The 25,996-nt window shown below is 42.1% G+C and overlaps 1 protein-coding gene across 1 annotated transcript; it reads left to right on the top strand.

Annotated features, from left to right (window-relative positions):
- The first annotated feature begins 472 nt into the window (after nucleotides 1-472).
- lmf1 (lipase maturation factor 1) lies at nucleotides 473-19,878 on the top strand. Its single transcript, XM_080476929.1, has 11 exons — nucleotides 473-699; nucleotides 1,209-1,518; nucleotides 2,654-2,664; nucleotides 4,998-5,146; nucleotides 11,434-11,499; nucleotides 14,856-15,023; nucleotides 15,768-15,942; nucleotides 16,871-17,024; nucleotides 17,589-17,772; nucleotides 18,567-18,679; nucleotides 19,415-19,878. Exons 1-11 carry the CDS (start codon nucleotides 483-485, stop codon nucleotides 19,599-19,601), a joined length of 1,734 nt encoding a protein of 577 aa, XP_080333055.1. The 5' UTR covers nucleotides 473-482; the 3' UTR covers nucleotides 19,602-19,878.
- Nucleotides 19,879-25,996: the final 6,118 nt, after the last annotated feature.

The raw sequence follows: 25,996 nt of genomic DNA, 5'->3' as shown, positions 1-25,996 counted from the left end.
CAAAAGTTCGGATGAGTCTGTATGAATTATGTATCTTAAATTAATGCTACTTGATGCTGTACTTGTTGTATAGACAGGTCAATTAATACGTAAAACTTTGTTTTGTCTATAGCACCTTTAATGCAGGTTAGTGTTGTTCATAGTAGTCATGCCTCCAAATGTATCATTATTATTATTATTATTAGTAGTAGTAGTAGTAGTAGTAGTATTAATAATAATAATAATAATAATAATAATAATAATAATAATAATAATAATAATAATAATAATAATAAATCAGCATCCGGATCACATGACAACGTGAAATAATCATAGTAATAACCGGGATGATTATTATTAATTAATTTTTGACTTTTATCAAAATGATTGAAGGATTTTAAAGATAACAAACGTTTACAGTAATATATAAAATAAAATAAGAATAAGAATACAATTCTTTCGTCTGCCCGGCCCACTATCACGTGACCGGGACATCCGAAAGTATGGCGGCCGGCGGGGAGAGCTCGGAGAGCCAGGTGAGGAAGCGACGTGTGGACAGCTGGAGGACCAAGGCGGACTGTGCCCCGAGCGGCGGGGGAAATGAAGCAGACCCGGGCGGAGAGGTGGAGAAGGACCGGCGGGTCCCGGAGCTGCGCCTCCGGCCCGGAACTTACTGGCTCACCCGCATCGTGCTGCTGCGCTCCGTCTCGTTTATTTACTGTGAGTCCCTTCGCAGCGTCACGGCTTCACCGACGTTATTTCAAACTTATTTTAATCCATATTATTCTCAGTGTGTTGAGTAGTGATCAATCTGTATTCCTGAGTTTGCAACAACTTTAATGGTTCATTTTAAATTCCATAGATTCTCTGTTTACAGTAGATGGGGGCGTGGGTAGGGTTGCCAGATCTGACGATTTCTCAATGAAAACCAGCATTCTGTCGAGAAACTCGTGCTGGACTCACACGTTTTCACAAGACGACCTCCTAAACACACTAAGGTTCATAACTAGATGAAATAACAAGTCAAGACCAAGACGAGAGTATCCCAAGACCAAGGCTTTTAAGGACCACGACTGAATCTAGACCAAGACCTTGAAAATGTGACTGGTCTCAAGACCAAGACGGCCCTTGAGTACCTGGGAAAACTTGGTCTAAAAAGATCATTGATGAACCTGTGCAGAAACACAAGGCCTCACAAGTTAATCCCATCCTCTCTTCTCTTTTCATAGTTGTGGCGTTCAGCGTTGCGTACAATCAGAACAAGCAGCTGATCGGCGAGCACGGCCTGATGCCCTGCAAAAGCTACCTGAACAGCGTCAAGCGTTACGTGGGAGGAAAGATCGGCGCGGCCGCCCTGGCCTACGCCCCGTCCGTCCTGTGGTTTCTGAGCTGGAGCGACATGGACGCCAACCTGGACGGCGTGGCCCTGGCAGGCATGACGCTATCCGGGTTCGTCCTGGTCACCGGGACGGCAAACATGTTGATCATGGCGGCGCTGTGGGTGCTCTACCACTCGCTGGTCAACGTGGGACAGCTGTGGTGAGTGTGATGGAGGACGGCGATTTCTCAGCCTGAGGTTCAGGACACTAGAGGACACGGGAGGTCGTCCGGTCATTCATCGCTAGGAGGTTGTTAAAATTGGATTTGCACACATCAAAAAATAACCAACTTTCTGGAATCAAGAGCAGACTGGGAAACTACTTTTATTTTGATCTCCGTGTGAGTGAGTGTGTCCAAAAGAATTTCCACGTTTCTTTGGTCCCGTTTACAAGACAATCTTTTCAAGTAAAAATTAAAAATGTGCGTAGCATTTTAGGTGGTCATTTACACGACAGCGGTGCTCGGAGCCAGTGAAAACGCAACGCACTGAGAACCCCTCCCAAGGTGGAACTTTTGAAAAAAGATCTCACTCCATCTCCATGGAAATAGAGGAAAATGCAACTTTTTGAAAAAAAGAAAAAAACCTCCCATCTCTGCGGAGAGAGGGAAAAACATATTTCAGGAATAAATATTTGAAAATTTAGCAGACTCTGTGGAAATGAGAAAAGCACAACTTTTTGAAAACGCTCAGACGCAACTTTAAAAAAAAAAAAAAAAAGAGTCTCCCTTGCAGTGGAAATGGGGGAAAATGCAACTCTTTGAAATGCTCCAGCATTTTCCCCCATTTCCACTGCAAGGGAGACTCTTTTTTTTAAAGTTGCGTCTGAGCGTTTTCAAAAAGTTGTGCTTTTCTCTTTTCCACAGAGTCATTTTCAAATATTTATTCCTGAATTATGTTTTTCCCTGTCTCCACAGAGATGGGAGTTTTTTTTTTTCTTTTTTCAAAAAGTTGCATTTTCCTCTATTTCCATGGAGACGGCGTGAGATCCTTTGGAAGCCGGGGGAAATGCAACTTTTCCGAAACGCTTACCAAACATTTTTAAGTTAATATCAAACATTTCAACAACAATTAACTGTAACCGTTCCACGCTGTTAAATTATGTCGCAATGTAACATGTGCCAACACAAAATGAACGCGACTTTGATACATTCCCTCCTTTTTCCAACTCAAGCATAAAAGCACCGGTTTGTAGTTTTAAAGAATGACGAGTGACCTGTGTTAGTTGTGTTTAGTAAGAGATCTTGTGTGCGTCTTCTGTTCCCTCGGTTCACGGATGCTTTTGTCTCATTCTAGGTACTCCTTTGGTAAGTGAACCTCGACTCACGCCGCCGAGGCTTCCTCTGTCTCTGCTTGAAAAGAAGACGGGGATCGAACACAAAGTGTTCACGTGAGATGAGTTTCTACATCAGTCGTCATTTTATAAAAGGCGCTTTGGCTTTAAGGCTCCTGATAAGCAGTATTTGAAAGATGGGTGGATGGATTTTTTTTTTGTGCTCCTAATTTTCACAGCGATGGTTTTTCAATTAATCATCATTTGTCACACTTTTCTTTCGTATTTCAAAGTCTGTCCTTTTTAATTCGTCAGAGCATTACTTCATGGACACATTAGAAATACTGTACATTGTGCTTGTTGATGTCGCTTTCAAGATACATTTGCCATATATTGTGAAGCTCTGGTTCACACACACACACACACACACACACACACACACACACACACACACACACACACACACACACACACACACACTTTCCATGGTCAATATATTGATTTACGTTGACTAACTCTAAACTACTACTGCACAATGACCCAAAAACCTGCCTCCATCTTAAAACCTACTCAACCCTTTAAAGGAGTCTCTATTGTCTTGTCAAAGTGATACACACTCCTATGTTAGCAGAAGAGAGAGCACACAGACACACGGTTCCTGTTTACCGTCTGCGTCGCGTCACGGAACTCGCAGGAGCCTCCAGTTCTTGCCCTGATACCGCAGCTTGCTGCCTGTGAGGTCCTGGAACCTGATATCAGCCGCTTTCTTCAAAAATATCTCCGCCCGCCAAACCCAAACACCAGATCTGAGCATTAAATCCTAGCTGTGCTAGTAATGCATGCCCTGTGAATGGAGTTTATTAGTTCAAAGCATGGCGACACATGAGATCCGTCCTGAACTGTAAAAGAATGCTTTGTCGAAGCAGCTGCGGTGTCTCGATATCTATTTTACCTTTTCACGGCTGCTCCAACACGGCCTGTGATCGAAGGAAGCTTCAACCACGAACCCAGTAAAACTACGATGCGTGTCGTAGTGAAGACGGTATGAAGCGGAGGTTCGCTCATGAAGGGGGCTTCGGCCCAGATCAGCGGCTCGGTCAGTGATTGGCTAATGACACTTTGTAGTCAGAGACGCCAGCTCAGTGTCTGTGGTTGGGAGCTGTGGCTTCTGTTACACTACATAGAAGAAGAAGAAGAAAAAAAAGGTTGAGCCTTTTCTCTCTCTCTCTCTCTCCCCCCTTCTTTCACTTTGGACTGACTCTCGCAATCTGCAGACGAAGCTCGTCTGATTGTTTGAGTCTAGACTGAAAACCCAAAGGCCCTTTTCTTTTTTCTTTTTTCTTCCTTCCTGCTCAGGACATTAGTGGCAGACGTCGCTCTCCTGCAGCCACATTAAATACAAATTCAAAGCTGCAAAATTGCATTTCATAAGATGAACTTGAATATAATTTTCACGATACTAGCCGTATGACTCTAGCAGCGATAGCCCATAATTTTGGTCCAGACTGAAATGGACACCTCAACAAATACTGGACCAACTGGGTGCCTGAGATTTTAGTCCAAAACCCCCACGGTCTCCAGAGGATGAATCCTGCAGTCTGCAGCGGTCTTCAGAGGAGAGACATCTGAACTTCCTCAGAACTTTTGGTGCCGTCGCTTCTTCTTCTCCTCGAGCACAAATAAAAATAATAACCATTTATTTTGTATACTCCGACACGAGACCAGAAGGTTCACCACAACACAAGAGCCAGCACACAAATGCAAATTACAGGCATAAATGCCAAATACACAAGTGTAAAATGGACTGTCGTTAAAGCCACAACGTAAACATGGAAGCTAAAACGCGATCGTGAAGGCTAAAACACGCTTGTTAAAGCCGTAATAACAAATGCATGGCCCTCGTATTAGTTCTCTGCGATATGTAATTTAAATTTTTTATTTTTTTTATCTAATATGAGCGAGACAATTGAGAAAAATGAACACATGATTTGTATTAACACACATTAATAAAATACAATCACAACATAATCTTTTCAGTTGGAAATTCTCCATAAAATAATATCTGATTAATAGCTATACTTCAGATATTTCATCCAGATGGAAGTGCTCTTGTCACGGTGTGATCTTTGGGTAAAGAAGTGGAATTTTAACAACTTCAGCTCGCATACTCAGGATAATATCACCGCAGCGGACAGCAAACTGTAAAACTCCTCTGACACTTTGTTGAGTTCGTCGTCGTCTCGTCTCGTCGTCTCGTTTGTGTCCACGACAGAATTGTGACACCGGGTTCAGGGATTATTTCTTATTCTGTGCTGCAGCAAGCTCCGGGAAACGTGGATCCCGCTGTAACAATGCTTGTTTGTGCAGGTTGGGAGAGCCAGCTGTTGGAGACGGGCTTCCTGGCCATCTTCCTGTGTCCGCTGTGGACTCTGTCCCGGTTCCCCCGCCGATGCCCCCCCTCGGTCATCTGCATCTGGACGTTCAGATGGCTCATTGTTCGCATCATGCTGGGAGCTGTGAGTACTCACAGAGATTGTAGACTTAAAAAAGTATATATATATATATATATATATATATATATATATGTACCTGATATTCTCTTCTCCTTGTTATTGCTCGTACATCACGCAGCAGGTGGTTTAGGACGTCAAACGCGTTAAAAGCTCGTAAACAAACCAGGATACAGGAACGGGACCGTTTTCCAGCGGCAGAGTTCCCCCCGGGTCTCCCGGTGTTTGCCCTCCGGATTTTTCATCCCGTGACTTTAGGGAGCACAGCTCTGCTGTAAGACTCTCTGCCAGCGTTTTTATTTTTTATTTGGTAAAGCCAAGCCAAATATACAACGGGCTAAACAACACGTCTGCTTGTTTGACAGTTTCCACCGGCAGATTTCAGACCACCAGGCATGTTTTATCCGTCAGTCACTGCAGTTCCCACAAGTGGAGCAGGAGTTCACGCCAGTCACTGGTACACGGAGCCACCGCCACGCCGAGGCTCTTTGAAAACACCTCAGTGTTATTGTGAGCAGAAACTAGAGCGCGGTCGACTGATTGCACTTTGTTAATAGGCCCCGCGGTTGTGATTGCTCATTGATAACACTGCGGCGTTGGAGTGATTGGAAGTCAGTTTTGCTAGGAGAGTGTATCCAGATGTTAATTGGGGGAGACGAGTCACGGAGCAATCGTCGTGAAGAAGTCACATCGGAGGCGAGCTTTGACGTCAGTGTGGATTCTACCGTCTGCGCTCGTTTCACTGTGATGAGCCCATTATGGATCGTTGTGGGAAGAACGTTCTGACACAATAAGTCTATAGCTCGGTCGTTTGGTGTGGTGGTCAAATTCTGCCTGCTGACTATGACGAGTCAGATTCCAATCTTGCTGACGTCGCCTATCGTCTGCCTTTTCACTTTAGACGTGTAAACATTAGCTAAGACCTACAGCAGATAGGGAGTGGATAGTCTGTCTCATCAGTTTTACATAGCCCGTTTTGAAAATTGCATCACGTTTGGTAGAAATGTCATAAAACCAATAATGTGCATTACCATTAATGTCTTTTCAGTTCCCTGCTTTGCATGTGTCGGTATGGCTCCGTCAAGTAAAAAAAAGAAAAAAGAAAAAGGACAAACTCTTAAAATTCAAAGAGCGCCGTATGAAATCTGTGATGAGCTTGACCTTGTCTGAATGGAGCATTTCCTGTCGTCTGAAGCCTGAACTTTCATCGCAAGGAAGTTACTTTAGCATGTGTTTGATCCACGTTGAATTTATTACCGACGCCCACAACTGAAACGTTATATATGCAGGAGCAAATGTGGGAAAGCATTGCCGGTCACTTTGACATGAAAACCAAGAAAAGTAGATCGAAAAGGAAACAATAACTCTTTTCCTTGTTGTGTTTTTTTATCTCTCGGTTATATAAACCTGAACTTGCGCTTTGATTGCGACGTAATTGGCTCATTAAAAAAGCAGGGAACTTCCATCATACCAGGCACAGCAGGTTGTCCGAACACAATCACGGCAACAACCAAAAAACAATGTCTTAACAAATGTCGGCAGACCATATGCTATGCTAAACAAGAGATTGACGCAGTCGCTAATAAATGCATTAATTACCTGCGTGGGTGTCCTAATTAGCATGAGAGGATGTGTGTGTTTTTTTTCTTCTTCTTTTTTTTAATCACGCAGGTTGTGAGGGGAGAGGGTATTGGGCTGCTCGGATGCTTTTTAATTTGCATGGCGGCAGCTTGTTTACAGCAGCAGTCGACTGTGAGGGTAATCAGGCGTAGCCAAACTAATTGGATTTTAGCTGCCGCTCTGGTTCATGAACTGTGAAATACAGTAAATACTTTAAATAGGGGAGAGTCAGGAGCGGCGCTTCTTTGTGCTGGTTGATACGCGACCTTTTACGTTCTTCTTTCATGATACATCATGAGGTTAGCGGACCTCCGGCTTGTACACATAGGAGGAATAATGTTTTCGGACTTCACTTTCAGAGAGGTTGCATTGACATGGGATATTTCAGCGGTGTGGTCATGTTTCTGTGGTTCCTAGTCATTTTGGTTTCTCTTCTAAGCAGTAATGTAGCCTCTGGTGGCTCAGTCTAGTCGGTATGGCTGAAGGCCACAGATAACAAGGACTTCCAACATGATCCAAGACTAGTAAAAGTAAGGCAGAGCAGTCTTGATTTCTATTCCACATTGCAACAGCAATGCGATTCAAAGGGATTTACATAACCCCTTTCAGTACATGTAGTCAGTGCTTGTAATAGACTGTAGTCGGAGTCATGTAAATGTGTGTGTCATCTGCATAGGGAAGATGGCGCGTGTTAACAAAATCTGAGCCATTAGGGGCATGAAGATGTCGAGCAGTAGTGGGCCAAGAATGCAGCCTTGGGGACCTCCTTATGAAATTTCTAAATAATAATATTATTGATTCATTTTTGAATGTATTTACTGCTTAGCATTTTTTTTTTTTTTTTTTAGACAAGATAACTACCCTCAATATTGGCCTTAATACTAGGCTTTCAATAACCGTGTTAGAAGACGGGTCATTTTCTTCACCACAAACCAAAATTGCCAAGTAAAAATGTTAAATTGGCACAGTCATTGTGAAAGGTTTGACATTCTTAGCTTCACAGTGCTGGGTAAACGGTCTACATTCACATTCAGTTTGACAAAGTATAATTCCGTACAAATAGAATTCAAGGACACAGACAGTTTTTATGCTTAGCACAAAACCTAAACCATCAAAAGGCTTAAGTGCTCAGAGAAAATGTCCAAGTGACTGAGGCACTTTGCTTCAGTTGCTCTATCCTGCACGAGCTGGAGGTGGGAGAGAGATGTGTGTCTGCGCCTGTCAGAATGCAGTAGTTGAAAATAACTAAGCGTGTTAGTTTTTCCAGGTCTGAATGAAGGAGCGCTTGTTTGCATGACTGGACAACTTTAATAAGTTGTATTTGGATGGTAAATTGTCGGGACAGAAACGCAGGTGACTGGACATGAGAAACCAAGGATACCATTAATGAGATTAATGTCTCTTTGTGGAATCAAACCAGAATAATTTAAGACTTGGATTTGTTAATTTGACGGATGTTTTAGGCCCCCCAGCAGCCAGGTCTTTTACTGATAGCTTGGCTTCCTGGGTCATCAGCTCGGAGAGACACCAGAGATAACGGTCGTCTCTGGCGAAGTGAATAATAAGGTAGTGGGTCTGGATGATGTGGCCCAGAAGGAGCATATATTAAGAATAAAATTGGGCCTAAAACTGAACCTTGCGGTACTCCACAGGTTAGAAGGCATGCAATTGTTACTTTAAGGAGGGTTTCTTCAGCACTATGTGAATCTTCTGAATGAGACAAACATCTCACATGAGCTGAAAGCAGATGGAAACTATTAGATATAAAATCCGTCCATTCACCATAGCCGAGGGTTTAGATTTGCTAATCTAGCGAGTTAAGGGAGCCATGTATATAGATTTTCTTTTGCCTATCGTGAACGGTACTTTGAACTGAATTTGTGCTTCTTGATAAGTGGATTCATTAATATTCTCTACGTTACAGGTTTTTCTTTCCAGTTTAAACCAGCGGCAGTACATTTCTGAATCGGATAGTACATTGTGCTGTTGGACGGAACGTCATCATTAAACTGTTGGGAATACTTTGCTTAATGAGAAGTGCTGGTATTTACAGGCCGTCTGGCATTCGGCGAGAGTATGATGTTGGTTTAAATAAGGTCGGCTTGCTGGGAGGGTGATGGCGTACACTGGGAATTGGCAGATTAATTTGGACTGTACCCCTACACATCTGGTGGGAAAACCACCTTTCAGGTATCAGATGTTGTAGTGGTCATTGAAATGAATGGAGGGTAAGAAAAACGGCTTTCCCTTCTGTTTTGGTGTTTAGCTGAAATCAACTGCTGAAACATGTAAACTGAGGATGTTTTATGTGATCTTACCGGTGCAAACTGTCGTTTAGAAATATCAACTTGGCAACTACAGGACAGAAGACTGATTCAGCAAACATGTTGGCAAAGTAAATCATTAGCCAAACATTCAACAGAAATGGATGGAAGTCTAATATTGATTTTTCTTGAGCTCTTTTTGACCTACTTGTAATACTGTTTTGCAGCGAAATGTGATTTTTTTTTTTAGCTTATTGTTGACTGTATGACTACCGTTTGGTTGTTGTTGACCATGTACCCGAGAGCAGTGATTCCCAACCGGGGGGCCCGACAATATCAATAAATCAAGTTTTTTTTAGTTTTAAAACTGTCAGTCCAAAGAATAATAAAAATAATAATAATTATCAGCCACAAAAGTAATTTCTTCAAGACACATTGTCAAAATTTGCTGTTACGATTGAGTGAATTCTTGTTTGTCTTATATTGAACTGGTTCAACGAGGACAAACACCTTGACTGCTCAAGTTCTGAATGATTTCTTGACCTAATCTCCCACTTTCAGCATTTGTTTCCAGGGCAAGCCTTTTCTCGCCAGTTGTTCGCTCTAAAAACTCTGTGGTTCACCTCATGTCAAATGCGTTCTCGTCCAACTCGTGGTGTACCTGGACGTCTGGGCCTGTGGTTAGACCGCCAGTTGTTTTGGAATGGGCAAACTCACCCCGTTTTTGACGCACGTTTAACAGTTGTTTTCATTAAATCCTTGTGGCAGTAAAGGTAATGGAGATTTCCAGGTTATTGCTTTTGAAAGGAGAGGAAGTCGTGCACAAACTCCCACCGTCTTCTTTCGACGTGTTTCTATGGGCACCATAAGTTGTGTTTCTCATGAAATTCTGCCGAATTTATTTCTATTGGCGTCCTTTCATTGTGGCTTTTCACACTGCAGTGGTTATTGTTCGAGATTATTTAACTGTGATTGATGCCATTTCAAGATCTCATGACCGATTTGAATTGTCAGGCGCCATCGTCAGCAGCTGAGCTCATAATTGGATTGAAACGTCCTACTTTTTTTTTTTTTTTGCTTTTTTTATTTATTTTTTTAATCTGGTTAGAAAGGCAATTTCTTCTACATTCCATGCCGGCCACATGATGGACCGACGTGTCAGTATCGACGGTCTCCTGGATAGCACATGGTTGCTAAAGAAGATTTTCTGCATTTCTTTTTTTTTCCCAATTAGTTTCTCAAGGACCGAACTTGTAGAGCTTATGAAGCAAACCTATTTTCACGTTTCACAGTTGCATCTTCCGTTACGGGGTTGTCCTGCGGTGGGGCTAATGTCCTCGACAAGAGTGAATCTTATTCACGCCTAAACCCAATTTGCTGCAAATGCGGCACAGGTTCACGTCTCTGAGCTGTTTCAAAAACGAAAAGCAAGAAAGCTAAAAAAAAAAATGAATGTCGTGTACAAATAGAAAGCAACTGAGATCAAAAGTCGAACGTTCAAGTTCGATGGATTTATGTCTTAAACATGTCATTTTCAAGTGGAATGCAGTGTCAATCACTTTGCCTGAGATTTATTTTTCTTGTAGTGGTCATTTAGCACGTTTGGTAAAAAAAATACAACTTCCTCAAACTAAAGCTTTTTTCACATGTTGGCTAGTTATTCATAACTTTTTATGATTTCACTATTCTTTCACCGAATTTTGCATTTCACATATTGTACGTGTCGGTTTCTTTCAGTAAAACTGATACTCAGGTTCAGTGAAGTAATCTGAAGTTTATGACCTGCAAACAAGTCAACACTGTGGTGAAAACAACCATTAGCTGCTGCCGAATGTGTGGGAGGGAGTGATAAAAGCTTTGAATATTTCAATTTCATTTGGAGTCTGTGGACAAATTTCATGTTAATGTTCAATTTGGGTTTAAGTGAGGAGAACCGTATTCTTGACCTTCTAACTCAACACCAATGAGATATCGTCGCATTGGTGATGTAAAAACGGACGCGAGCTCAACAAATTCCCTGTAACTTGACATTTTGACCTTAAATCAAAATGGCCGTTAATATAAGTTTAAATGTAAGTGATTTTCTCAGATATTGAATTTTTTCTCTGTCTTTTATTTAGCTCAGTTTTTGATCAAATGCAGTCTTCACTCCAGTAATGTACATAATACCTCAGCAATATAACCTGTCTGACCACTAAATACTAATTTGATGATATCCATTGGTCAGATTAAACTAATTTCACTACAAGGTGACTGGTGTACAGTTACAGGTGTGCAGCTGGAGTCAATCAGTCACGCTCATTGACAGTTCCCCCGCTAAATTCATGTGAATCTGGAAGCTGTCGCGAACACGTGGTCTAACAGATGTTCTCTCTCTCTCTTCTCTTTTTCTTTTTTTTTTTTTTTTAGGGTCTCATTAAAATCAGAGGCGACAAATGCTGGCGAGATCTGACGTGCATGGATTACCACTACGAGGTACAGAAGACGACATAATTCTCTTTATATTTACAGGTTTCCTAGAGGTTGGAGTTGTACTGTTTTGGGACATACAGAAAAACTGTATACGGTTCTTCAACATACTAACAAATATATATCGTTATCACAATACGTGTACAGTAGAGCGTTTCCTGGGACATCATCAGTGCGGTCGACTCTTCTCTCGAGCCGTCACTGCCAGGAAATCTGGACCCGTCTGGTCCACACATACACGCACGCACGCGCGCGCACGCGCTCAAACATCCGCGTTTGGCTCCGGGTCCTGAATCACGACAAGACGGGAGTGAACCCGAGACAGCCGGGGCAGCACATCACGCTAACCGCCGCTGTGGATTTCAATAACTCTCACACAGAGTGTTTGTTTTTCCCCCTGTGGGAGTCTCAACCGCTCTGACCTACTCCGGAGGGTCTGCCTCATGTAATTACCACAGGCAGGAGTCCACCGACTCTGACGGCCGGAGGCGTCACTCTTACACCGGCAGAACATGCTCGAAATGGAGAAGTGTCCTTCCTGCCTGAAACACATGAGGTGTGATTGGATTAGTCGCATCCAAAACCCAGTCACAGGGCCTCGTTTACACTTATTTTCAGATGTAGTAAATGCTTGTTCTATAATAATCAATTGGCGTCAACTCCTCTCGGCAATTCTTCCTGATCCTCAATGCATTCTCTTAATAACTCAGCTTCCACACATTTGTATTTTTATACAGGCAAACTTAGATCTTGGCCATAGTGGCTGTAACTGTCGGTCATTGAGAGTCCACGATTCATACTGATGTCCACAAGGCTTATTCTTCATACAAGTTGCATTGCTTGGTGCTACGCTGGGAAAACTATAAACACAAACATGACAATAACACATTTGACTCATAAAAACAGCAAAAAACTATTCCCCTTGTCTCTCGCTTCGCTCTAACAAATCATGTAGTTTTCTGAGAACATATAAAGGTTAATAATTACCGTGTTCGCCTGGATGACCAACAGAAATAAAAAAAAAAAAGGCGGACGGGACGTAAGATTAGATCTCACTCTCAAACTAAACAAAAAAAATAGGCTAAAATAATTGTGCACACTGGTTAAGAAATACCACAGAACAAATATTTTAACACTACTTTCTAAAATGAAATTCACTGCATGATCGTAAGATGGCGAACTTCCTGTGTTGCCATGACAACCAAATGACTCTTGGTTACAGTAGTGTAAAAACTAAACAAATACCAAAAAGTAGGCTTTATATTCTTGCTGTTAAATCGTCATTCACAAGAAGACCTGTAACAAGCGTTTGAAGATAAATCAACTATAAATTTCTGAGTTTGATTGAGCATTTCTATTGTGATCAAACATAGTTAAAGAAAAACAATCGACAGATTGAAGTTGCAAGGCAACAATAGAAAATGTAATGAAGACAAGTTAAAACCTATTGAGAAAGCGATAGAAAAACTATCATTGTAACATATAGGAAAGGTTGTAGGATGTAAACTAATGCCCCTGAAACCACGTAAGGCTTCATTTACACGTTCCAAGTGAAAATGTTTTTGCGTTTTCATTTCAGAAGGGTTTTGCATTCAGATGGCAATGTTTTGAAAACAATGTAGTGAGCATGCCAGGCCATGGGTCGGCGCTGTTGGTTGTTTTTTGAATGAAACCACACACACACGTGCAGGCGAAGAACAATACACTATAATACATTTTCCAAATATAATGCCTCCTATTATACTGTTGCTCCCTTGTTAGTTCTTCTGAATTTTATGAATTATTTGCTTCCAAAACCGGATTTTAATTAACGGTAGAAGACGATATGTAAAGACTGACCGGTGGAAATTGAGTTGACCAAAACGAGAAAGAAAGACAGTTTGAGGGTTCTGGAATGTTTACTGTCCTCTACCTGCATGCCCGGTTTGTTATATTAAATCAAAGCACACAGCACCAACTAGTGGCCTGACATAATAAAACGAAAACCGATGCTGTTTTCAAGTGCAAACTTTTGTAATAATTTGGATTTCAGTAGTTTGGCCCACTCGACTAAAATGAGTCCGGCACGTCTGCTTTCACTGTAGAACGTGGGTTTACACTCCCACACGCAGCACCGGAAGCCACTGGCGCCAGGTGAAGCCCTATTAACCCCCGCTGGCACACTGCGCCCTTTCACATCCACGCAGGACCTGCAGATCTGCTCAGTTCGGGCATAGTTGGCGTTTTGTTGGCCCCTCGGGTCTGTTTGTCCACGGGCCATGTGGGGTTGTTTGGTTGTCTGAGGTTCCAGGCCCCGTGCCCTTAGATTTCCAGAGCTGTTTTCAATAAGCTCGCAGTTTTTTCTTTTTTTTTCTTTTTCTTTCCATAAACACAATGCGAGTACAGATGAGCAGGCCAGCAGACTTGTTTTCTTTTTAACCTCCGCCTATTTCTGTGCTATATTTACTTTCCCCCCCCACCTTACCTGACACTGTTTGGGCTATTTCACGGTTCGCAGGCAGCCACCTCATGCATCACACAAACAGGGCACGGCGCTGTGTGAAGCCTCAGAGTCGGCGCGTGGGTGGGGGTTGCCTTCATTTGAATAAAAGTTCCATCTTCATTTAGACGTGGAAATATTACTCTCCAAAATGTTTGAAGGCATTAAAAAAAAAAGCCTTCAAACTAAGGGAAAAACTAGATTAGTTTGACGGGATCGTGCGGACAGGTTTCCCCGATCTCTCGACAGTGTTTTGTTTATGTCAGGGGTTTCAGAATATGTCATGTAAGTAAACATTTGTTTTCATTTATATTTTATTTGCATTCCACACTGTTTTTCAAAAAAACAAGGTGAAACAGCTAAGTCAGTCTCAGCTTTGGAGGAATAGAAAAAAGAGGAGACAAAACTTTTAAAAATAGAAAAAAAGGAGGGGAAGCATTGATAAGAAAGGAAGAGCAAAAAAATCTAAAGGAAAATAAAAAAAGAAGAGGAAAATGGAAAAATAAAGAAAAAAACCAAATAAGTGTTAAAAAAGGAAAAAAGACAGAAAAAAATTCTGAGTGTAGCTAAAACTGCTCTAACATTGTGAAATGTACAGCGACTAGAAATAACCGAAGAGGCTAAAATAGCCAAGATGTATAAAATTGCTAAAGTGGGAAAATCTGTGGGGGAAATTAAAAATGTTAAAAAATGGCCACAAGAGCTAAAAATGTAATTTTTTTGTATGTATAGCATTTGTTTTTGTTTTTTTTTAAGTTTTCCCTCTATTTCAGACGATACGCATGCTTTGCGGCTCCAGACAAATTTTATTTGGGTGGGAAATTGTGAGAACGGCCCTTTTGATCAGAAAGGTTACCGACCCGTGCTTCGTGTGAACCTCCAGACCCAGCCGGTACCCAACCCCGTCTCCTACTACCTGCATCACTCACCGTGGTGGTTCCACCGCCTCGAGACGCTGTCCAACCACTTCATAGAGCTCGTCGCGCCCTTCTTCACCTTCATGGGCAGGCGGATGTGCGCAGCGAACGGCGCCGTCCAGATCCTTTTCCAGGTAACGCGAACGGCTCGCCACCGCGGAACGCTCGATGGTAACGGATCAGTGAACCGATGCATATTCACCCGTTGAAGCTTTGCACAAAAGACCAACCACGGCTGCTATATTTGTCTTTATGTGTCCAAATAAGAGGAATGTCAGAGGTTTTGATTGTGGTTTAAATAGGCACTGGAGTTTTTCCTCAGTTTCTATTATTAATCCTGATTTATGAAGCGAATAATCTTAATATATCGGCTTGTTTTTGCAATCTGAAATTACATTTAAAAAGAGACCTCTTTACTTTCAATTATATTCATGGATTAATACCCCAAAATTTGATGTATTGATAATAGTCATGACATGCGGAGATATTTTTTTGTCTTGATTTGTTTTAATTTCTGAGTTGTTTGATATTTTGTTGGGCATATATTTAACCACTAATCCATTTATTTATAAAAGATTTTCATTCAGCTGTCCTTTCCCTCTTGTTGAATTTGTGCTTTTTTATTTTTTCACACTCCTCTGAGTTTCCCACATTGCAGTGTACAGCAACGTAGCCGCGATGAGTTTACTGCTTTGGATGGACACATCAGAGCATTATTATCACATTAAACAGGCTGAACTGCTGATGTACCGGCAACTTTAATTGCATTAATTTTCATCTGCATTAGACTAATCAAATTGGCGCGACATGCACGGCAGCTGTTGGATCCCACGTCTCTTAATTCAATCCTCCGTCTTCACAACATTTTCCCCTCCCAGGTGGTTTTGATCATCAGCGGCAATCTCAGCTTCCTGAACTGGCTCACCATCGTGCCCGGCTTGTCCTGCTTCGACGACGCGGCGCTGGGCTTCCTGTTCGGGTCTGGAGCGAGGAGGACGGTGCTGGAGATACAGAACGCCGAGAAATCCGGCCGCAGCGATAAACCGAGCAGAGGTATTGGTCACACAGGAGAGGACGTCATGGGGAATGACAGGGACCTGGACAGCTGGGGCACGTTTGGTTTATTGGGATTCAAAGCAATGTGGTGAAGTAAAGCGAAGGGAATAACTGGTGTTTAAACCCTTTAGTGTCTTGAATATCAAACGTACCTGGTGAGGGAAGGTTTGAATCTTTCAAGCAGGCATTCCAAGGTGTGCATTTTGACTGGAATTCATAAGGGGCCGCGAAGCCATCTTGATTTTAAGTGGCACAGCATTTTTATACGTCTTGATAATAGGTGAGTCAGCATTTCATTCATTCATGTCAAAAAACTAAGTTTAAGCATTTACATTGTGTATCATTTGTTTAAAAAAAAAAAGAAAAACATTATTCAAAACATAATATAAAGGGTCTCCAATAGACACTAAAGTGAGCTCGCAAAATCAGCAGCGTGTCGGACTGAAGAGAAGGATGAATTAGTCCCAAGAGAGTTGTATAGATTATGGCTTCATTGAAGCAATGGACAAATTTAGAGCCGACTGCATCTTTTGTGGTAAAAAAAAAAAAAGAAGCAGAATAATGAAAGTTTGAAACTGCCAGCTGAAGCAGCACCAGTCCACCAAACACCCCGAGACAGTGTGGAAACTCAAAGCACTCACAGAAAATGAACTCATTATTACAGGACAGAACAAAGAAACTGTCTTTAATATATAGTGTGTTATGAGGTTCTTCAACATAGTAATTGTACATGTGTGGTGAGGGAGGGGTCGCCTCGGTTACAAATACTAATTTTCCGTATTGATTCAGGACAAACTCTCCCTCTGGTCTTGCTATTTTATATACAAATATGTACGTTTCCTCAAAAGATCAACAAAGCGAGGCAAGAAAATGCACCGTCCAGTGAATGTAACTTCACCCAGCCCCTCGTCGTTTCTCTCGCCAGGTATGTTGATCCGCCGGGTGGTCAACGCGTCTCTGGGCATCCTGATTGGCTGCCTGAGCGTCCCCGTCGTGATGAACCTGCTCAGCTCCAGACAGGTGATGAACACCTCCTTCGACCCGCTGCGCATCGTCAACACCTACGGGGCTTTTGGAAGGTACGGGATCGTCATTTCGACTGGATTCTCTTGGACTGATGATTCACGTTGTCCTGTTTCGTGGCTCAGGCAGTTGCTTTGCCACGGGCTTTTTTCCACCCCCAAGTTGTGAATCACGTAAAAGACATTTGCACACATTTGGCCCAGTGGAAAACTACTAACTACTCTGATGTAATAGTGATTTCAGTCTGATGAATCTGCTGTGATCAGAAGTGTTTAGATGACACGGTTTGAATCCGATGTGATTACTTATCACCTACGTGACTGCAGCGACTCTCTGAGATCACGGCAGGTGAGAATCTTAAAGATCAGGAGCTATTTTAATGACCCATTTCTGAATATTTTCACTCATTCAGTTAATATCTGAATTTCCTTGCGGACACAGATTTGTTATTTTTACACATCTTGATTTAATGTAATAATACATGAAAGATTTAAACTCCTCAACAGTGCAAAACATGAAGAGAATCTAAATGCCACAGTTATTCCTCATTAAGTCGTGCAGACGTAAGATGAATAAAGGGTTTTTTGTCAGGGTTGAATCTGGTTTCCTCCTCCGAGCAGCATCACCAAAGAGCGAACAGAGGTGATTTTCCAGGGAACTCTAAGCGCAGATCCCAAAGACCCCGAGGCGGTTTGGGAGGAGTATCACTTCCTGTGTAAGCCCGGAGACGTCTACCGGCGGCCGTGCCTGATCTCGCCGTACCACTACCGGCTGGACTGGCTCATGTGGTTCGCTGCCTTCCAGGTGAGACGCTGAGCTGCTGCACCTGCTTTATCCAAGTTAGATGTCATGTTGGCTGAAGCAACAAGAAATCGACAACGTAAGAAAGTCTTGCCTGGTTAGTGGGAAAAAAAAACCCCTCATATGCTCAAGAAGGACACGCAAACACAAAAAGCCTCCAGTCCTGAATCAAAGAATCAAGATTATTTTTTGTGGTAATTGTTTGGTTTTGTGAAAATATGGACATGCTCTGCGCCACCACAAAGAAAAAAAACAAACTTAAAAGCTTAAATTTAAAAGTTACTATGGCAATATTTTACCTGTCCGGCCCACTCAATTTTGGCTGCAAATGGCCCCTGAACTAGAACGTTACACCCCTGTGGTAGACAGAGAAAGCTTCTGTTTGACAGCAGGGGCCAGTATTTCATTCATTAGGTGAAATCTGACAGAAAAAGCATCATAATAGGAAAAAAAACAAAAAAAAATAACACATGAATGCATTGCACTAGTGTAGAAGATGCTTTATTTTTCTCGTCTGTTTGTTTCAGAAAAATACAACAAAAACAACTTTTTTGGAATAGTCTGCCAAAACGTTTGTTAATCAAAAAAACAAACAAATTCTGTGTATTTTGTTTGCCGTCAGTCAAAACACAGGAATGGCGTTTTACCATAGCAGCATTATCTTGCTCTACAGTGACATCTAGTGGTCCCTTTTTGGGTGTGCAGATATATTTTCATCTACAAGTGGCATGACTAGGCAAAGTTACTTTGCCTTTATCTTGTGGCATTTTCTAACATTGCTCGCATCTCTTCCATAGACCTACGAACAGAGTGAGTTTGTGATCCACATGGCGGGACGTCTGCTCTCCAACGACAGCACCGTGCTCTCGCTGCTCCACCACAACCCCTTCCAGGGCGGAGAGCCTCCCAGGTAACAGAGCGCACTCTGAATAAATGGAGCAGGGTGGATGAAAAGTGTGTACACGTTTTCCCATGAACACCTTTAAAACACGCGTGTGTGTGAGAGAAAACATGTTGATATACATTTGGCAGAATTGAGTTTAGAAGTGTGTCTGAAGTTTGCAGCTTTGACAGGTGAGACATCTGGGACGTTAAGTGCGGAACATGAAATGGAAGGATTTTCAAATACAGTGATTTATTTACAACCGTATTTACAATTCGGAATCGACCCAACATTTTTGGGGTGGGAAAAAAAAGCGATAATATGAGCTGTCTGATATGAATCTATGGACAAAACTAATCAAAGTAAAGGACATGAAGTAAACTTCCAAATTGAACCTGAACAGAAGAAAATGGGTGCAAAAGAAAAAGTCCAGTGACGTGACATTAATCCAGAATCAGCTAAGGCCTTGTTTACATGACGACGTTTCAAGTGAAAACACTTCATTTTAGTGTTTCCGTAAAGTTTCGCGTTTACAATGCGACGTTTTTGAAAGTGACGTCCGTTTTACACGACAACCGCAGAAACCATGTAGTTAGCACGTAGAGCCACGAGATGGTGCTGTTAGTTGTTTTTGTAATGATTAAAAAGCCTTTTCTAAAACAAAGAAAAGAATATGAAAAGAAAGCCATAATTAAAAAAAAAAAAAGAAGAAGAAGAAGCATGTAGGGAAATGAAAGTGTTGTCGTCTGGTGGTCCTGGCAGGTGGGTTCGAGGAGAACACTTCATCTACAGGTTCAGCCGGCCCGGCAGCGCCAGCGCAGCTCAAGGCAAATGGTGGCTGAGGAAACGCATCGGGGCGTACTTCCCCGCCGTGGACCTGCAGGGACTCAGGGGCTACTTCCAGTCCAGGAACTGGCCCCACCCACACATACCAGCAAAGACGCAGTGAAGACTCCATTATCTCAAGGCGTAGGAACAATCAGAGGATCCAGAAGGTCGGTTTTATTGGTTTGGGTACAAACTTCCAGCACGGCCTCGGGATTCTCCAGGAACTGCCAGATAAACTCTTTCCTGAAATCTTAACATATCTCCCAACCCGGAGGGTTTCCGGTCAAATCATCATTTGTATTTGATTAAACATCAGTAAATGTACTGAACTGAAAGTGATTGAAATGTGTATATTAAACTACATCTGTCTATTTGGATACCAGCTCCAATGTTCCGTTTCATGAGTCTTGTTGATTCTTTTTTTCCAAGTTAAGTCAAGCTGAACATTCGACCTATTTTGTACGAGATCTGCGTCCTTCTCCTGATAGAGCCGCGTGCAGTTTGGCTACATTTTCTTTTACAAAAGCAATTGAATCTCAGAAGCCAAAAATGGCCAAGTCACATCCAGCCGAACCGGAGACGTATGCAAGTCAGTATTGTCAGGGTGCTTTGCAAACATTGTCTCATGTTCAAACTTTTTGTGCCGGGGTTCGAGTCTTGTCTCAAAACACAATTAATTAATTATGAAATCCTTCACTATCAATATGAACTTATGAAAGGCGATTTCGTCCAGTAACACACAATGGCCAGAAGGTGGTGCTGCTCTACAGGTTATGAAAACATCCTTTAACTTGGCGCTTAACTCTGCAATCATCCACTTCCCCTTAATTATCTTGAAAGTGAAACAACCTGTGTTCATTCGTGTGGGCCCGGCAGTAATAGATTAATAATTGATTAGTAATTACCAATAACAACCTTGTTTTTTTTTTTCCTCCTTTTAAGAACACAGACAATCCCTTTATCGTTTAAAATAACACTATGGTTGGTGTGTTCATTAGATAAACCCTGTGTCAGTGCAGTGCTGTGGTGGAATTGCTAGACTGATTGCATCAAAGCCCTGAACTTGTTCCTAAAGAGACGATGAAGCTGAATATAAAGTGTTTAACCAAGTGGATCGCTTCGCAACTCGGTGGGTTCATTGGAAACGTGTCTTGGGAACAGCAAGGCTGCGTAGACAAACATTTCTCAACGCAAGACTGCAAAGTCGTAGATTTCATCAGGAGTGTTTCTTAATCCTTTATCCTCACGTGGCACTGGCCTCCACACGATTCATGTGTTGTTATCAGACGTCTGCAGGGTTTGGGGAGGGGGGAAAAAAAGACCGGGCTGTAAAACCAATATCGGACGGCTGCGATCTCCAGGCCCTCAGGCTGCGCTGCTTTAAAACCCGACGTGATTCTGTGTTGCAATCTGCTGAGAAAGCTCAGCAAGCACTTAGAAAAACCTTTGTCTCCACAAGCAGTCTTTGCTCCTTCCCAATGTTATGAAAACGATCCTTCAGACTGAGGAACCGCGTAGAAACGCGATCCTGAAACGCCACAGCGGAGCTCGGTATCGACGCACAATTCAAGAAGCGGCTTTCATGATGGCTGACAGGAGGTTTGAATCAGATGACCTATATCTCACCGTGTACTTCTCACAAGTACAGTAAGTCACATTTTAAAACCAAAAACAATACTTCATCAACCAAGTTCGATATCTGTGCTGCAACTTTTGTACTTTGGTACCTGCGGCTTGATTTTCTTTTTTCTTTTTTCTAGCAACTTTCGTATTTGTGTGACGTATCTGAGTTTACTTTTTCCTATTAGAGTTGCATAATTTTGGATTGTGTTTTGCAACTTTTGATCAATTGATATGTAGCTTTGTTCCAGCTTTTGTATTTGTGCTACAGCTTCTGTATTTGTTTTGATTGTCTGCGTTTGTGTTGAAATGTCCGTTTTGTTTTTAGTTGAGTTACTTTTGGATGTGTTGCGGTGTTAAAACTTCAGTTTAAGCTTTTGTATTTGTGTTGTGGTTATTGTGTTGTGACTTCAGTATTAGTGTTGAAGGTTTTGTGTATTTGTGTTAAGACTTTTGTATTTGTGTTGATGTAACTTCTATATTGTGGCGAAGGTTTCGTATTGGCATTGTTGCGTTTGTGTTGACGTCAGTATTGGTTTTGGGACTTTTGTTGATGTTTTATGACCTCTGTAGTCGTGTTGAAGGTTTTGGATGTATGTTGTGACTGTTGGTGAGGACTTGTTTTTGTTTTTTTAATTTGTGTTGTGACTTTAGTTTTTGTGGTGTGAAGTTTGTGTTTGTGTTGTTTATGTTCTGGCTTTTTCATTTGCGTTATTGATTTTATACCCACAGTCTATCTCATTCATGTTGTGGGTTCTTACCGTTTCAGTGTTCTTTATATTTGCGTTGTCACTTACATACACAGTCTCATCTATGTTTGGCTTGTTCATTTCTGATGGGACTTTTGCATTTCGGCGCCCCTTCTGGACCACTGTGGACACCAGCTTCCCACAACACCATCTTGGATGAAGCAGATGTAAAAGATAAATAGATAATACTTCAGGAAGTTACACTAATTGATTAGATTATTTGGTGAATAATCTCCCTTTGAATGAAGTCGCTGGTATTCAGTGGGTCAGCAGGAGCCAGATAAGGCTTCCAGCAGCTCATTCAGTCAGTGTGACTGCAGGTGGTAACGTTACCCCCCCCCCCCCATTGCAGCTCATTGGTTTTGACAGTGCACCACTCACGCAGCATGGGTATTTTTAATAGCCTCCTCATCAAACACATCTGCATCCCGTTTCCACTCCCTCCTCTGGACCACAGACACAACAACCCCCCCCCCCCCCCCCCCCCACCTCCTGAATCAGTCCTGAAAGCCTCCTCTTGTCATTTTCTCAGAATGTTAAGTCACGGCTCGCAAGGCCGGCGGTTTCTGTCGCTCTGATTGTGTAACACACAGCGGGGATTTGATACAGATGAATCTCCTCGGTCACATTTCCCTGTTGTCCTGTGATATAATATTGCAGTGGAGGCGGCGGTGGCAATAAGTCTAAAAGACGAAGAATGACCAAAAATTGGGGTGGGGAGGGAGGGAGGGGGGGGGGGGGTTCGATTTCATGCTGGGACTATCTGTCCAGGAGAATGAATCACATCACTTCGATATTATTAAGTTATGGTTGCGAGCAGAGTAAGTGTGGAGGTGTTTCAATTAAATTAGCTCGGGGAAGAACTTGATGCTCAGCTAATCTTCTCAGAATAAGTACACACACACATACACACACTATACGTCCCTTCAGATGAGTCACCGGTGTAGTGGACGGCTCGTCCTTTGTTCATCTTTACATTTAAAAAGAAAAAAGATGCAGGATAATAGGTTCTGTATTGATATAGAATCTGAAGAAATGTGAGTCATGTGGTGTGTTCGTACAGCCTGCAGCACTCTTCAGCACATGGCGCTTTCTCTTATATCCAGAGACAGTAACCGTTCCAATTTGAGAATCATTGTTATTTTAGGTTTCTTTTTGTAATAGAGTCGTTCAACCAAACCAGTGTTTGAGGTGCACCTCCAGTGATGCCGAGGCTCGCCCTCGCCTTTGCCTATACTTTGGGTATGGAGTATAAAATTGGCTTTAGCCTGTGTCAATGAAAAGAATACCAGTATGGGATTATATTAAAAAGGTACATTGCATTATAATCCTCATGGAACACTTAAAAAAAAACAAAAAAAAAACAGCCTTTATAATGTCTTCCCATTGACGTCTGCGTATTGTGCAACAAGTTTGGGTACCGATGTTAGCATGCTAACCAGCTAGCTCCAATCTGTTCAGTCCTGTAAAACCAGAATCAATAGCTGGTTCAATAAGATAAATGTGCAATGCTGGTTTATCAACCCAGCAAACTGTATGACTACACACTCCCAGCCTACATTTACCTCGTATTGGGGTCTATATAATTGACTGTCAGAAATGCTGAATGTCAGGCCCGTTGAGTCATCCCTCCTCCATGTTTGCTTGCTGCTGCCTAGTTTTAGTCTATATTGAGCTCATTTATTGTGTGTTCCCAAAGCAATGGCAAGGTTATATTGTATGTGTGATAAAAGGCTGGAAGCAACTGTGACTTCAGCCCAGAAAACCTCTGATTATGCTTTCAAGTCTCAAGTTTGTTGTAAATTTAAAAGGTAAATCCTAGCATGGTGTAAGTTGAGAGATAATCCAAAATAGCAGGGTTTTTTTTTTTGTAGGTTCGAAGACGTATTAAATGGTAATTTGTGTTTATTTCATTTGTGTAATGAGCTTTTTTGTAGTGGGTACTAATGTGAAGGTTCATCAGTCGAAGGCCTCTTTTACACAACAATGGTGCTCGGAGCCACTGGAAATGCAACGGCTCCCAAGATACAAGTTTTTGAAAATGCTCCATCTCCATGGAAACGAGGAACCTTTAGAAAATGCTTTGACTATCCTTGTACAGCATGGACTCCCAGTCCATATTCTGCTGGGACTAGGTGGTTTTATAGTTGAGTCACCGCGGTAGCAATGTTGAATCACATTATTCTCTATGTGAGAAACGGCACCCACTAGTGGCCCTACAGGAAAATTACATAATTTGCAAAATTTGTTGCCTTGTAAAAATGAAACTTTGCACTTTCACTTGAAATGTAAATCTTTTACGTGTCAGGTAAACAGGACCTTCATGCTGTTTGGTGAATTTTTTTTCTCTGAAAGTTGCAGTTGGTCCTGGCAGCCTTTCAGACTCTGGGATCTGTGAGACAGCTTGTAAAGACGAGGCTTTGCTTTCTTTTCACGCACGCACGCACGCACGCACGCACGCACGCACGCACACACGCACACACACACGCACACACACACACACACACACACACAATGTTGCATCAGCCTAGAGTCCAGTGTAACGCAGGCAGCTCCTCGGTGCACAAGTTCAGCAGTCGTACAGCATGACACTGTGTAAAATACGGGACTTGGTGTTGCCGGGGGTAGTTACATCAGCGTGTGCTCTCTCAGCATGGCCAGCAGGTCTGTGCTTTCTAAAAAAGCTTTCGGGATTCATAGTTGCTTTCAGGGCAGCAAGGAAGAAACTGAAATTGGCTCCACTTCAGTGGCTCCAGGTAAATGTGAGTGACATCCCACGATGCTTTCGCTGAGCCTCGGTGTCGGCCTGTATTGGATGAAATTGCAGAGTCAGGCGGGGTCACACACACTTTTTCACACAGGACTGCGGGGAAGCGAGGAGGAGGCCGTGTGTTGGCATCAAAATCAAACGCTGAAACTTCAGGTGTCAGACGTCGACACCTTTTTTTTTCTTTTTGAAGTTCTGGTGTGGAGATTGGTAAGGGGGGAAGAGAAAGTAAAGCTTAGAAAATACGTCAATCAAGTCAAAGTGTCCCAACATGCGTACTTTACCCAGGAGGCCCTTCGCTTCCACAACTCAACGTTCTCATGTTTTATCAACCCGCGGACGGGCACAGCTACCCAACCATATGAGGATGTAGCACAAATATGGACAACTGAATATTGCGTATATATTTTCTCATCTGATTTTTCTTTCTTCTGTATATATATTCAAATACAACAGTCTTTACTTATTTCTTGCATCTCAAGACTCTTTGCATGCATATCTTCCCCAACATGCGGAATTGTCCTGCTATTGGGCTCACAAAGGAACATGTAATCTAATTGCGATCAACTTGACTGAAATAACAATGCTGATAAATAGTTTTGGTTTTTTTTTGCAAGGCTGTAATCTGTTATCCTTCATTGTGGACCTTTTCAGCTGAAAAGGGTTTTTTTTGGGGGGGGGGGGTTTGCCAATGCTAACATTTATTTACTGAAATTATTAATGTCATTTCTCTGATTTACTTTTATTCATTGATGTTATTTATTACTCTTTTACCTATGTATTCATCTCTAGACCTGATTCACGCTCAAAACTTTTTACCCATCCATTATTATAATTTTTTTTTCTATTTTTCATCAATTTAAAGTATCGTTTCAGTATGTTTCCATATTTTTTTCATTATATTGTCATTGTTTTTAACAGTTCCTTTGTTTAAATTAGTCACGTTTGAGCTTTATGTGTTTTACGCTAGTGTTTCACTATAATACTGAGTTGTGCATTTTGGAGAGGGGTCTCATTATACTGTTTATAGCGCCTTTCTTTTCTGAAAAGTGCTCTAGGAATACAAAATTGAGTGGGAAAACATGCATCTGTGACTGTAAACAATTGCGTTTATGTGTGCCAAAAGAGGATTGTGCCTTTGGCTCCAGTTCTCAGGGACCCTGGGTTGGTGAAAATAGTATAATAGATGGATTGGTCGATTTCTGAATTTGCTTCACACAGACTCAAAAACAATCTTATGATTATCCAGATTTCAAATGATGGTTATGTTCAAACACATTTGGAGAAGTGTGGGATTGTTTTTAGTGTTTAGGGTGGATTTCCGGTTTCGACGCGCCGTAACAAACAACCTGCCTCCAACAGGAGAGAGAGAGGCAGGGA

This window comes from Lipophrys pholis, assembly GCF_963383615.2.
Source record: "Lipophrys pholis genome assembly, chromosome: 1".
NCBI classification, from domain to species: Eukaryota; Metazoa; Chordata; class Actinopteri; order Blenniiformes; family Blenniidae; genus Lipophrys; species Lipophrys pholis.
The sequence above is the reverse complement of the archived record's forward strand: the minus strand, read 5'-3'. Positions and strand labels throughout refer to the sequence as shown.

What these genes read in the sequence shown, in the direction of transcription:
- lmf1 (XM_080476929.1), top strand. Translation starts at nt 483, where the DNA reads ATGGCGGCCGGCGGGGAGAGCTCGGAGAGCCAGGTGAGGAAGCGACGT. An exon ending in CTCCGTCTCGTTTATTTACT is followed by an intron (nt 700 to 1,208) that starts GTGAGTCCCTTC and finishes CTCTTTTCATAG; the next exon opens with TTGTGGCGTTCAGCGTTGCG. An exon ending in TGTGGTTCGCTGCCTTCCAG is followed by an intron (nt 17,773 to 18,566) that starts GTGAGACGCTGA and finishes TCTCTTCCATAG; the next exon opens with ACCTACGAACAGAGTGAGTT.